The 14,578-nt window shown below is 43.5% G+C and overlaps 1 protein-coding gene across 4 annotated transcripts in view; it reads right to left on the minus strand.

Moving 5' to 3' along the window:
* The window catches only part of LOC135387255 (sperm-specific sodium:proton exchanger-like), a 199,469-nt gene that overhangs the window by 141,515 nt on the left and 43,376 nt on the right, over nt 1-14,578 (minus strand). For 3 of the 4 annotated variants that reach the window (XM_064616542.1, XM_064616543.1, XM_064616540.1), the window contains one exon: nt 2,210-2,317. The exons of the other annotated variant lie outside the window; for it this stretch is intronic. In XM_064616542.1, coding sequence (XP_064472612.1) covers nt 2,210-2,317 — 108 coding nt within the window. The remainder of the gene's footprint in view (nt 1-2,209; nt 2,318-14,578) is intronic. 4 annotated transcript variants of the gene reach the window in all.

Raw genomic sequence — 14,578 nt, forward strand, 5'->3', positions numbered from 1 at the left:
GTACAGAAAGAAGATGGCGCATGCTTGCTCTTGGAACTCAGTGTCGATACTTTGAAGCGAAGCTTATTTAGTGACTCTACGTGCACCCGCCCAGGACGCTTATCTCCGCTAGGAGCGGTAGAGCACCGTATGCACCGTGCATACGGCAGCGTACGCTTACGGGGTGGGCAAATGTTGTCACTGCTCTGTTGTCCGTCTGCGTTTCCGACTCTACACTCTTAAGAATGAACTTCCCCACATAGCACGCTCCTAGCCAACCATCACCCCGTATGACAACGTTCTCGCCCTAGATTTGTTGAAAACGGGAAGAGGAGCCTATTTTGTGCCATGCATAATGGTACAAAATAGGCTCCTCCTGCCGTTTTCAACAAATCAGGGGCAAGAACGTTGTCATACGGGGTGATGGTTGGCTAGGAGCGTGCTATGTGGGGAAGTTCATTTCTAAGAGAGTGTAGGAAACTGGCGCTCCCATACGGCAGCGTGAACGATCGATTTTGCCTCATTGAGCAGCCATGTAGTACATAGAGGCTAAGGTTGATGCATCGTGCTTTAGCATTTGTTGTCTCAGTACCGTTGCGGCAGTGGCGGAGTGGCAAGCATCTGAACTGATACTGAAGGGCGTACACCCTTAAAACAAAGCTTCACCACATAGCACGTTGAAGGCTGATACCTCTATCACTCTTGATTTGTGGAAAGAGCGGGGCGTACACCTTTTTGTGACAATTAACATTTCTGCATAAGTGTCATAAAAAGGCGTACACCTCCCGTTTTCAACAAATCAGGGGAGCGAACGATGTCGCTTGGGATGATGGCTGGCTAGTACGTGCTATGTGGTGAAGTTCATTTTTAAGAGCCTATAGGATCAAATCCTATCCGGTGCTCAGATTATGTTTATGCTTTTTATTCTAAGATATTATCGATGTTCTTGCGTGATGGTCAAGCGTGACGAAAACAAGCGTACAAACACGCTCTGTTAAAACGTTTCGGCGGACGCCGCCCTTCGTCTGCTGCAAATCGCATTCTTCCTTTCATTCATTCTTTCTTTTTGTGTGTATAGAGCGCTTTTATTTTATTCTCATGGTAAGCGACGACAGAATTTGGGAAGCTTCAGTTCCACGAACATACAGAAGTTGCTTTTATGTTGAATTTAAGATTGACGCTACGAAAATACGCATTTTGTGCACGTTAATTTTCAGCAGTTAAAGGGGCTATGAACTCTACCAAGCTAACCCGCAAACTGAGTTGGCTCCAAACCGCGATTTTAACTTCCTGGCTGTAACACAGTTTGTATATAGATGAATCTGATAGGTCCGTATCTTCACTACATATAGGACGCTGCTAGCCAACCATCATCCCCAATGACAATGTTCTCGCTACTGATTTGTTGATAACGGGAGGCGGGGCCTATTATGTGGAGGCATTATGTACTGCATTATGGCTACAAATTAGCCTCCGCCTCCCGTTTTCAACAAGTCAGGGACGAGGAGGTGTCATTCGGGATGATGGTTGGCTAGGAGAGTGCAACGTGGTGAAGTTCATTTTTAAGAGTGTAAAGCAGAATATTATGTGTACCTCTGAGTTGGCTCCTGTTTGGGCGCTACAATTCTTCAGATGACGTAACAATGGATACAGGTATCTTGTGTTGATACAGGTGCGTTTTTGTATTAACGCTGCACACGTTATGAAGGAGGTGTATTGAACAATAAATTGTTAATAGAATTACGAAGCGTAGAAGAGCAATATTACACCTATTGCACCCGTAACTAAATACGTGCAGATAGTTCAGTGCAGATAGTTCATAGTGCAGATAGAGTTCTTACCTCCTTTAATTCTTTTCCTAGACCAGATAGGGTTTAGGAAAAGGAAGAGACTGCTTGAGCGCTGAAATCTAACACGTTGACAAACGTATCCAGCTAGGGATATTTTTATTACTTTTCCTAGAGTATGGATCTATTTTTTGCACATGTAAGCCTGTGGTTTCTCTTTTCGAATACTAATCCACCATGATCAGGAGATTTCGCGAGCCGAACAATGGCGCAGAAATCCTCCCCTAAATCCCGTATGAAACCTCTTGGACACTAGTAATTTCTGATCGAATTTCCCTGACGGTTGCATTTCCGCGTGATGCTCCAGTGCATCTGTTTCAATGAATGCATGAATCATGAATCAGTGAATGCGTAATATGGGAATATTAGGAAAGCGTTCTCACCAGTAAGGCTGAATTCGTCGCCGGTGTACAGGTGGTGGACGAACCACAAGAGAGAGATACCGATAATAGACTCTCCAAGTACGAGGGTCTCCATGATGTGAGACTTGGCTGCAAAAATTCACGTATTCATATAGAAAACACATGATAGCTCAGTCTGCGCTTTTGCAGCAACTTTTAACAGCCTTTTCTTTTCTTTTTGACGTGAAAATGCCTATGATCCGTTTAGTAGTCAGGTGAAAATTTACGATCCTACGAAATTATGACAAATTTTATGACACGATAACTGAGTAATTAATCGATAGCAACCAACCGGCTGAATCCAGGTGGCTTACACGTGTAACATTCTAGCTAAAAAGGTCATTGCGGTGGCTGACGCAATCTCTACGCGTGACGGGCGAGTGCGAGAGAGACGGAAATATAGCGGTACGCGTACCTTGCCGGCAGTCTATCTCGCGAACGCGTTAAGCTAGGATGCCGTCCGAGGTGTCGTTAGAAAGCGCAGGAGATGTTCTACCTGTCTCTTAAGCGATACAGGCTGCAACAACAATAACCAAAATTTCATCAGTTTGAAAACTTGAAATGTCAAAATTTTGCCAGAATGTCGGCATATATGAAACTAAATTATGATCGGAATCGACGGAAACGCCAATCAGAAGAAAGTGCGGCTTGAGAGGAACCCAAAAAGAGAGATTAGAGAGGGAGATTACCGGAGATTAGAGATTACCTACTACTTGGAGATTTCCGAAAATATGGTCAGCGGACCAGGAAGAACGGTTATGGTCATAGGGATCCTTAACATGAACAGCCTCAATGCGCATCCGTTATGAAAATGATTTTTTAGTTTCTATAGAGGATCTATAGATAATCTACTTATCGTATCTAGTGTCGATCTTCTGCATAGGAAATAGATAGAAGCTGTATCGGGTTTTTAACTGGTATACTGTATACAGAGTTTCGATGCAAGAGTCAGAAGCTAGAATGTATATACTTTCTACACAGTCTGTATAGAGCTTATACTAGGCACGGAAGTTCCTATTTACGGACATGTAGTACTTGCTTTTCGCTGTACATTTCACATATGATGCGTGCATATGTGAACATGGATATACATGCTAATAGCAATATTATATTGTGACTTATGACTTCAGGCCACGCGAACATTTACTGTTTACTCTTTAATGTTGCCCCTATAAAATTCTTTTAATATATCATACAAATTGTGTTCAAAAATCTAGACAGGGCAGATTGGAATGGTATAGGAATTCTATACAGCCTTTATACGAGGGTGGTTCCATAAGTTTCCGGCCCGACCAACTTTTAATAGTCATAGAGACAAAACAAGTGACAAGTGACTTTTCGACATAGTCACCCTTAACTTCAATGCACTTTTGACACCTTTCAACCAGCATTCTTATACGTTTGAAAAAATAATCGGCAGTTTTGTCGGCAAAATGCTGGAAAACTGCCTCTTGCACCTCACTATTGTTTTGAAATCTCTATCCTCTGAGATCCCTCTTCAAGTTTCAGAACAGGAAGTAGTCACTCGGTGCCAAATCTGGACTGTAGGGTGGGTGGTGGATTTCTTCGAAGCCGCACTCCTTCAGCGCAGCCTTGGCAACAGAAGCCGTGTGGACAGGGGTATTGTCCTGGAGCAACCGTACATCTCGACTCAACCCGCCGCGCCTCTTTTCCTTGATGGCGTCTCGTAGTCGGTGCAGGAGTGATGCATAATAAGTCGCATTCACTGTGGTCTTTCTCTCTTTGTGGCAATCCCAAAATCCCGTGACAATCCCAAAATATTGTTGCCATGATCTTCTTTGTGGATTGTCTGAACTTGGCTTTTCTTGGGGGTGCTTCTCCTGGTTTGCGCCATTCCATCGACTCCTTTTTCAAAAGGGGATTATAGTAGAGCACCATGGTCTCATCCCCTGTGACAATTGACTTCAATATTTCTTCTTCGTTCTCTTGACAGAGCTCCAAAAACTCTTTGGCACAGACGACGCGCTGTTGCTTTTGAACTGACGAGAGAAGTCGTGGCACCCATCTTGCACTGACCTCCTTCATGTGAAGGCCCTCGCCGATGATGCGAAAAACGGTTGTTTTGGAAAGCCACAGACTTTCTGAGATTTCCTTCACCTTCAGACGCCTGTCGCTCAGCACTTCCTCCTCGACAAGAGACAAATTTTCTTGTGTCAATACTTCCACTGGACGACCATCGCGTGGTTCATCTTCAATGGACTCTCGCCCCAGTCGAAACTGCTTATCCCAGTCTTTTACAGTTGTGTACGACGGAGAGGCTGCCCTGTACACGTTGTCCAGTCGCGCTTTAATTTCCTTAGGCGAAAGTCCCTCTATTGTCAAGAATTTTATCAGAGCGCGGTACTCGATTTTTCCATTTTAACTGAAAAGTGCACCCTGGCTGTTTGAAACGCCGCTCTCCAACCGACAAAAGCATCGAGAGGGTTGACGGTGGTGCTCCGGCTCTCCAACAGATGGTGCCACGCGTCCTTAATCGCATTTTCAAATTCGCGCGCATTTTCTACCTCGGGCCGGACTCTTATGGAACCATCCTCGTATGTTCCCAATTCATTTTTAATCAATATTTGGTGACTATTTTCAAAAGAAAATATATACGGAGCAATAGATAGAGTTCCTAAAGAAACTGTATATACATTTTCGTTTGATCTTTTAGATACAGAACCTACCCAGCCTCTAGCCATTATTAATGCCACGTGCACTTGACACAATGCTGCTTCTACACTGTCAGAGGAAAATGTATACCAGGTACATGTAGAAAAATTGTACCAGGGCTGAAGTACCATTTTTGTACCTATTTCAAGTGTCTATACCCCATTTAAACAAAGTGTAAGGCACTGATCGCGACAGCTAATCGTATAATACGGAGATCCATGCATGCGCAACGTGCTGCACCACATTAATTTGGTTTGGAGATTGTGCTGGTTTAGTTCTCCAGTAATATAAATAATAAACACAGTCTTTAATGCGGTAATATATTAACCTGTTGGAGGAAATATTTTTAATGGCTGTTATTCGCCACCGAAATAACAATATGCGTGCTCTCCTCACCCGTGAGGTTGCAACTCATGCAAAGACGGCTCCACATGGGGCCAAACCGTTTCGTTGATGCTGTACCAGTATCTGTTTCTCTGCAAACACGTCACAAGTGATGACAATACACAGGTTTGTGCGTATGCAAGTGTTTCCCTTCCGTCTGTGCACAGGGGTGACACAAACCCGCCATTGTTGTAACTACCCTCAAGCGGGTGCTTTCGGCAAAACTGCCATCTTGTCCTGGTCGCACGTCATAGAAAACGTCATTTTGAGGTCATGTGACTTTGTTTACATGTCGTTTTGCCGCTTACCGACATATTTCCGCCGTCATAACGCCAAGAGATGGACGTATTTTGCCAGCGTAAACTATGTGGTACTTCTTCCGCAACATAGTAGCCCATTTCTCCTTAGTTTAAGTACATCGCATCGGCTCAGTGAGTCTTAACGCGCGGTCGTCGTCACATCTTTGGAAGTCGTCAACACTGCGAGGCCTTATGTGCAAAACTGCGCGTTTTACTGCAAGATTATCGGATGAAAATAATTGCAGTGATCGAAAGACATCCAAAACGCCGCGCAGAAACAACAACCGCATTGTTTACAAACGGTTTAGCCGCCGATCGCGGGCGCCGCCATCTTTAAGGTCACGTGTGTCTTGACGTTTGCTGTGACGTACGACCAGGACATGTCCAGGATGCATTGCGTTCGCCCGGCACGCTTTCGTCTACGGAGCAATACATTGAATGCCACCCCTGTGCGTCTGTGTTTATGCTATTAACTTTTTCTCTCTCCCTCTTTTTTCCCCCGGTTTGGAGTGACAAAGCATCTCTCGGATGTCTCGGTGGAATAAATGGAATATTCCTGATTTTTGAAGTACATAATAAGATTATCGAGCTACTGCATCTGCCAGGCGAAAACCATGCGCAGCGAACGAGTTATCAAAGCTGTTCGCTGTATCGAAAATGAAAGGAGATTCTATCCATATTGTATACGACTTCCTCTATACAGTTTCTATAAAAACCTGTCACCAAATATTCATTGGAAATGAATTAAGATTAGATAAAGGGCTGTGTAGGCAGGTTTTGTACCTGCCCTGTCTAGATTTTCCTATAAAATTCCTATAGAAATTGGAAACGTTCTTTTATAAGCGAAGAGAGGTGTTCACACCAAGGCCAGCGGAGCGTCCAGATAATGTTCGTTTTCAACGCCCTTCGCCTGATCTCCATCTGACGGTGTCCAACATAGCTGCCGAGGCCAAGAGTAGAGGTGAGCGCCACGCCGCCGCCGGGTCGTTTCAATCGGTGCCGCCGCCGCCGATTCAGTCGATCGGCGCGCCGCTGTCGGGTTGCGAAATTTTAATTTTTGCGTTCGCATTTTTTCCTGCATTTTCCCGATCGTTCGTTGTTTGTAGCAAACTGTAGCTTCGGCCACAGACATGACGCTCAAAAATGGAAGATCAGCGACCACGTGCCTTCACAAACACCGAGGAAAATCTGGGGTGGTAAAATGTGTGTTTGTGTGTCACCTCCTGCCCATACTCTATCGTTGGCTGGAAAACGTGTTCTGGAATGTTTTAGAAATAAATAAGGTATTTACCTTTGACAAATTATATTTATTAAATAAGGCAACTTGACAAATAAGGCAATTTTCTTTGGTGTTACGAACACAAAGACGGCGTTTTCGAATAATAATATATTTTGATTGAACTGGATGATTTTGCTGCGAGACGTAACCCTTCCAGATCCGTAATCTTTAATGTCTAAATGAGCACTCCGTGAATCTCAAGTCACTCAAAAGTGATGTTGTTTATCAAAATGACACCAGAAGTGCCATATGTCTGTCAGGAGCAGACAGTTTCGCTGTGCCCATTCATTTACCCTCCAAAATGGTACTGTTCGCGCTGAAAATACCCCTCATGGTATAGCATATCCCTTCTTTCTGCCCCATGCTCCAGTGGTTTTGACAAACTCCCTGTAAAAAAACAAGAACGCGGGTGAGAATCGGGCAGTTAGGTTCTCCACTCAGGTGCCTTGGACAGGAAAATATCTCCACCGAAGAAATGCTGCTGCTTCCTATGACAATAAGTGTGGAAAAGTTACAACAGGCTACCTGGTGATACGTAAAAAAAGAAAGAAAGAAAACAGTTCAATAATAAAACAAAAGTCTGCCCCACAGGTCGGGTTGTGTCAATATCCAATTGATGCATGAACAAGTTTACTATCCGACACCAGTTCCGCCAGGATTCTCGGGTAACGGTGAACCATTAAAATAAATAAATAAATAAATACAAACAACAACATGAGGAATCGTCGTACGCAGGTGATTATGTGTCCCGTAAAAGAAAAATAGTTGTTAATTCTAGTACTTATTTCACTCATATGGTGATGGTGGCTTAACCCGGGTATTGCCAAGTTGCATGCCAAGTGTTTGTCAAGTGTACCAGGTTCAAAGATCCAGGTAAGATCCAGTGTGCCAGTCATTAAAAATGCGAAAGATTCTGCTGTCTGAAAATGTTTTTTTTTTTTTTTTTGTGAATGCACTCCATTCAGGTCCGTTCTGCCAGTTGTTTAACTAGAGGGATCTACTTTCCATCACAGGCATAATAATTGCATAAAATAGACATTGTTGTTCGTGGCTGAGGAACCTGTCTTGGAAGAGAGATAGATGTGTCTATTAGCAGATATTTATTACGGGAATGTACCTTGTAGACATCTGTGGGTGAAAAAAAGACAGGCTCGGATAGGTATGAATGGGCTTAGATATTCATATTTTGTATCAATTTAGGGTTGCCACCTGTCCGGATTTCACCCGTACAGTTCGGAAATTCAAGGCTTGCGTTCGGTGTCAGGGTGAAGGTGTTATTCAGACAAAATGTTCGGCAATTTGGCCAAGTCGTATGAAAACCTTACCTTACCTTAGATGGGTAGAAATCCAGCGAACCGGTAGAATGTAGGAAGGGAGTTGCCTCAGGACAGAAGCCGCCGATATTTCGAACAGAGACTGTTCTTCTTCTGGGCCCAGAAGAAGAACAGTCTCTGTTCGAAATATCGGCGGCTTCTGTCCTGAGGCAACTCCCTTCTTACCTTACCTTAGTTTTTCGTTTTCGTCACCGTCACCAAAGATTGAGCGATAGCTAAATGAGCAATCAAAGTTACGTTGATCCACATGAAGATACCGTAGAGAACCTATTATTAGAACCCTTTGTGCCCAGTGCTCATCTTTCCAGACCCAATAATTTGATACAGTCCTTCACAATTCACTTCACAACTCACAATTCATGGCAGGGCAAAAAATGCAGGGCGGCTCGGCAGTAACAGCTCCCCATAGAACACATAGTTTGAGACTGTTCCCACAGCATTGGGCACAACGCAAACAAAATAGACAGGACGAATAAAACTGCAACGTTATGCATCCCAGCTGTCCAATCAGGGACCTTCCTGCTTGTCTCGCCTTTAAGCGTGACCGGGCTGGGTGCCATCGACTTCTACTCGTGTTCCGCATGATGCCCAGATATTTGTATTGTGAGAGAACTAAAGCAACGTTTGTCTTAAAAAGAAAAACTGTTCAGACGCAATATTGATTGAAGAGGCCTATGTACACAAAGCCCACTGTTTTGGTAGCACTCTAGGCACAATCGCAACGCGAAAATCATCTTTTATTCCGATGCTTGTTCTGTGGTTCTCTGTTCCAAAGAAAGTGATATGTACGTAACGAGATCAAACAAAGAAACAACCTGCGGATAACCATCGATGCAAAAGCGCGCGAGTCTCTAGCGAGGGTGAGTCTACCGACGCGTGCCAGAGGTGGAGGGGAAAAGATCTGAGTTTTTCGCAGGTTTCGTAGCCGTGTGGAGTGCGATGTGTCTGCCTGATTGTTTCAGAGAATGGTGTTGACGTTACTTTCTGAAACTTTCTTCGAGTTCAGTCCCACGAGGAATCTTGGTAGGGCTAGGGCCAGTGGCGTAGCCACGGCGGGGCTAGGGGGGGCTCCAGCCCCCCCTACCTGCCACGGACCGACCCACACAAATCGTGCAAATCTGAGAGCATAATATATGAGGGGGGGGGGGACCAGTGTGACGATCGCGAAAGTTCTTGCAGTTCATGGCGTCTATCTAAGAAGCACTCTTGAATGGTTTTCAAAGTATGAGCTTGTAGAGGACGATGGTCTTCCTCTACATGAGCCCCGACCGGCGATGATGGTATGCCACGGAGAGGCGATGACGGTGGCCTATCTCCATGGCCACGCCGATGGAACTGAGGCAGGTGCCCCAGGCGCGTGGCCATCTTCGTCGTTGTCCACGGCCCGCTACAAGCTTTTCAAAATACTTCCAATCTCGTGACACCACCTCAGTGGTCATGACAGCCTATACATGTAATCGTATTGTGAACGTCTAAATCAACTATTTTCGTTCCCTTTTTTAATCCTCAGTTTGCAGTGTGCACAAGTATGTGTGTGTTGTCGACACAGGATCAGCGGGGGGGGGGGGGGGTAGAGTTTTCGTATCGAGCCCCCCCCCCCCCCCCCCTGCCTTGGAAGTCTGGCTACGCCACTGGCTACACTCTTAAAAATGAACTTCACCGCATTGCACGCTCCTAGCCAACCATCATCTCGAATGATATCGTTGTCTGCCCTGATTTGTTGGAAACGGGAGGCGTACGCCTTTTCTGTGACAATTATGAACAGCATAAGTGTCACAGAAAAGGCGTACGGTGAAGTTCATTTTTAAGAGTGTAGGGCTAGTGTTGGTGGTACATGTCGTTGTCCCTGCTTGCTACGAGATTCATTTGTGTTTCTGCGGCCAGTACTCACGATGAAAAGGTGTCGTGAACCACGAACAAAGGTAACAGATACATCCACTCACGGTTAAGACAGTAATTTTTGTTCACTACAGTTCTTCTGTCACAAAATTGTACGTTTTAGTACGGATAAAATGACAATTACTCGAGAACACACATGAACTTATTGCCTCAGGAGTATTCTGGTTTCATTGGGGGTGTATGGCAAATAGACGGCTGTTCCTTGCTTTGGGATATTGTGTGTTTGAATCAATGTGTAATGTCACGCGTCAAGATGTCATTTTGCGTTATGTGAAACTGTTCTAAAACCTCTTCGAATCAATCCATTATAAGCTAGAGCATTACACCGTTTATTTCTACCACTTTTTTAGAAAACGCTATGGTTTTGGTTGTTTCTACGTGAACGCGTGAGCAGTCAGTTTACATCTGAAATTCATACGGGGAGTGTACTGCATGCAGGGTGTTTCAGCAACTGTGTGAAAAGAAATGAAAGTACGCTACGGAAAACGTTTCTGTGATTAGCAGGTATGTTTCAATACAGCCAGTATGTTACAACGAGCACGTCCTTTTCGTTTTATTTTCGCTATGCGATCAACGACATTTATTCGTAGAGAGCTTGATGAGAGCGGTGACGTAAGGTTGTTTGCCAGAAAGGGGAAACATTTCATGTCAGATTTACCCCATTTCATTACGAAGTACATTCCCTACTACAATGGTATTGAAGTTGGTAATACAATGATAACTACAATGGTACTCTGTCTATCTTTACAGAATCTGCGAGTCTCCCTCTCTCTCCCCGGCGATTTTGTTCAGCGATTATCATTGTATCAGGTGATGTATCTTCCAGTAGAATGAGATAAATGTTAGATGCGCTTTCTGTCTATGAGAAAAACGTTACACTCACTTTACAGTTCACTCTCAGTTACACTCACTCAGTTCAGTTGACGCGATTGAAGAGATTGGTTAAAATGAATAAAACGAACTCTATGGCGAAAGTTCTCTACAGATGAATATTTTCTTGCATATTTTTCCCAGCGTTCCCTCTATTTTTGACATGATTACTAAGACATCCCCTTGTTGTGAAATTAGCTGCAGCCAACTGTCATGCTTGCATAGCAAAGCCGTAATTTGGATAGCAGACGCAAAAGTTTTTCAAACGTGAGGTTCAGTGTCGACGGTATTCACGTTGAAGTTGCGTACCTCCCATTGTGAGAACGCACGTCAACGACGCGTACAAACAACCCAGGGAACACATGGTAGTCAACTAGACGTCCAGACCTGTTCTAGCCCTAGACTTTAGGGATAGTGCCCGAACTAGACGTTGACTAGACGTCTAAAAGTCTTACCACTATTTAGACGTCTAAAATTAGTGATTTACTAGACATCTTGTAGACATTTAGTAATTGACGTCTAATTGTAGACGTCTTGTAGCTGGCCTTGTATGTACCACATATTAGAAATCATCAAGATTTTTGTTTTATTAGCTTTTTAAGAGGTGTGAACACATTCACACATCAAATACAGTCACTATATTATAAGAGGTGGTTCTAAGCTTAGCTTTCAGGCTTACAAAACTGAAGTTCAATTGTTACAAAACATATGCAGGAAACTGAATTACTTGATGGCAGAGTTAACATAATTGTGGTGTTCAAGTTGTCCGTGAACCGGCCCTGGTGAGTGAGTCTGTTCGCCTTCTGATCCCGAGATCGCTGGTTCGAACCCGGCCAAAAACAGCAGCAACTTAGTGCCAGGATACATGTTGCTTAGACATGCCATCTTCCACAAGGGACATTAAATACGGTGTGTTGTGTGGTGAGCTTTCATTGCACATTTAAGGACACTCAGGTGGGCAATCCACAGACCGACTGCTGTGGCGTCGCTCATGATCTCAGTTGTCTCGCAATGTAAACCCCAATTGTTATTAAGTCTTCCATGCTGGTATTTGTCCACAAGAGTCGTCACAAGAAATCTAAAAAATGTAGTCAAATGCAGAAAGAGAACTGGAATTAGGAGGGCCATCCAAAAATAAGTTTCCCGATATTTGTTATTCAAAGGAAACACCACTAGGACAAACTGAATGGTGTAGTAGTTGGGTGTGACATCCCGGCACTGCAGATGTTGGTTAATGGAGTGCCGTTCACCTAATGTGTCAGGCATTCAAGCATGGATGTAATATTTCCGAGTACGTCTGACTATCCTAGTACGGAAGAGTTATCCTATTTTTCGTTAAAGAATAAAAGAGTGAAAGAGTACTTTAGAGAATATCCACTGACAGTTAACACCTGTTTATACAAAACACTTTACAGGCATTGAAATGGTGTGTCCTCTATACAGGGTCGTGAAAATCTGCACAATGAACAGTACAGTGGGAGATCAGCTATAACACCACGAAACGACGTTTCTTTTCTGAAATTCCGAGAATTGTTAACGGAGACTGGCGGGTCACTGGTACTGCACTCTGATACTAATGAGAACAAATTTCCTTCAGCAGGGTCAACGAAAGTTATGCGAGATGGGGGCCACATTTGCTCGGTAACGTTTGTAAAGAGCAACGAATGAATGCAGCTTGCATGTTCCTTCAATGGTATCAAGACGGTCAAGATGAATTTCTTGGAACAATTTTTATTAATGAAACCTGGATGCATTATGCAAGTGCTGAGACAAAATACCATAGGAAGTCGTGGTGGGTGCCCGGTGAAAGCATTCTGAAGGAGGTCAAACTCGCGTTTTTGTCTGGAAAGGCTATGCCGACAATGTTTTAGGACTATCATTGTGTGCAACTTGTAGATTTTCTCACATGCACAATGACAGTAAATGCAGATGTACTGCGAGATCCTGGGAAAGCGTCAAACTACAATGAAACAAAAACGCACAGGACTTGGAAGGGTGTAGTAGAACCACGTCAACGCTGTCTGCACTCGTCTTGAAAGACTCGGGATTTGTTCCAGAAATTCATCTGGAAATTTGCCAAAGAGAGAAAAAGTACACAAGCGAGCTGGTACAACGTTGAAATAGGAAGCATCACCTTGAGCATGAGGAGAATGAAGTACACAGGAGACACACAAACGTGAGTTTCCTTTTCGTGAGCTTCCTGTATACTTCGTTCTCCTCGTGCTCAAGGTGATGATTCCTACTTCAATGAAAATTTGCCCAATCTGCTGTTCCATCTTCCTCTCAAAGCACCCCTCAGCAGTCACCAATTCGCAAGTGATCATGAAACACAAATTGATCAGGTGAAATGCAAAGTGAATGCCTCACTTTGTAAACAGGGCATAGCATGGCACAGACAACGTATTGAATACTTGGTATCACAGTATCAAAAATGTTCAGCTAAATAAGGTGACTGTGTTAGGGAGTAACGTTGAGCTCTAATCTGTACATAAATTTTTTCAATGTTGTGGTGTCAGAGGAACTTTTGTTGGATGATCCTCATACATGAAGGAAATTCCTTATTCTCTTACTTTCCATCACACGTGTGTGGAGCAGCAAGTACAATCTGTTTGCAAATGATTATACTGAGGTAATAAAACTGGACTCTGCAACAACCTTCAGAAACTATGCAAGGAATGGACCACATTAACTTTGTCCAATTATATTATGACCAAATGGATAGTATGTAGTCTTTCATGTTATGTGAGTTGTATGCCCATATATTGTAACAAAAGATCAGTCAAATGAAGGCAGTCTGACTGAGGTATGTAGATAATTTAAATAATGTCCATACATATGATGATCCGAGTGTTTTTGGCTCACTGACATGCATATACACTGACAGCATCCACAACTAGAAGACATTACCAGAATCTAAGTGCTGTGAAGTAATATTTTATTTTACTGAATATATATCTTTTTTTCTTAACGGAAGCCCGCATTTGTTCGGGGCAATGTTTTTTGAACTAGCGTTCCTGATGGCGTTACCGTTGCTGGTAAATGTAAATTTTGTACGAAGTAACTCCCCTGCACCAACACCTTAGCACCAACTGCTACACCAACTTAAAGAAATCAGCAACTAAATTATTGAATCACTGAAACGTCAATAAAAAAGTCGACGACGCCGACGAATCGTGCAGCGCAGCACTATAAACCATAGCTCCACAAACACAGAAGCACTTTGCACGTACTGTGGGCAGCAGATAGCAGATGTTTGTTTACTGCACATAACATTTTCCCACAAGCTACACAGTTGCAGCAGTAAAATGGAATCTGACGTGACTCAGGGATTTCAGAACCCTTCAAAAAATCTTGAAACTGCCCATGGTATCTCTTTGAAACCACTGAACAGGCAATGCGCTACATATTAGGCACACCTGTAGCTCAGTAGCAAAGGCACTGATAAAATGTTTGCAAAAAAAAAACAGCGATTTGCAACACATACATCACAAAATACGACACTTGTCGCTGCAACAACGATGGCGATGGCATAATGATGATGATGTTGGTGTAACTTCCGCTGGATTGGCATATGTGTTATTTAACATTTAACCTCCACCACCCAATTATAATG

The sequence above is a fragment of the Ornithodoros turicata genome, chromosome 3 (genome assembly GCF_037126465.1).
Source record: "Ornithodoros turicata isolate Travis chromosome 3, ASM3712646v1, whole genome shotgun sequence".
Classification (NCBI taxonomy): domain Eukaryota; kingdom Metazoa; phylum Arthropoda; class Arachnida; order Ixodida; family Argasidae; genus Ornithodoros; species Ornithodoros turicata.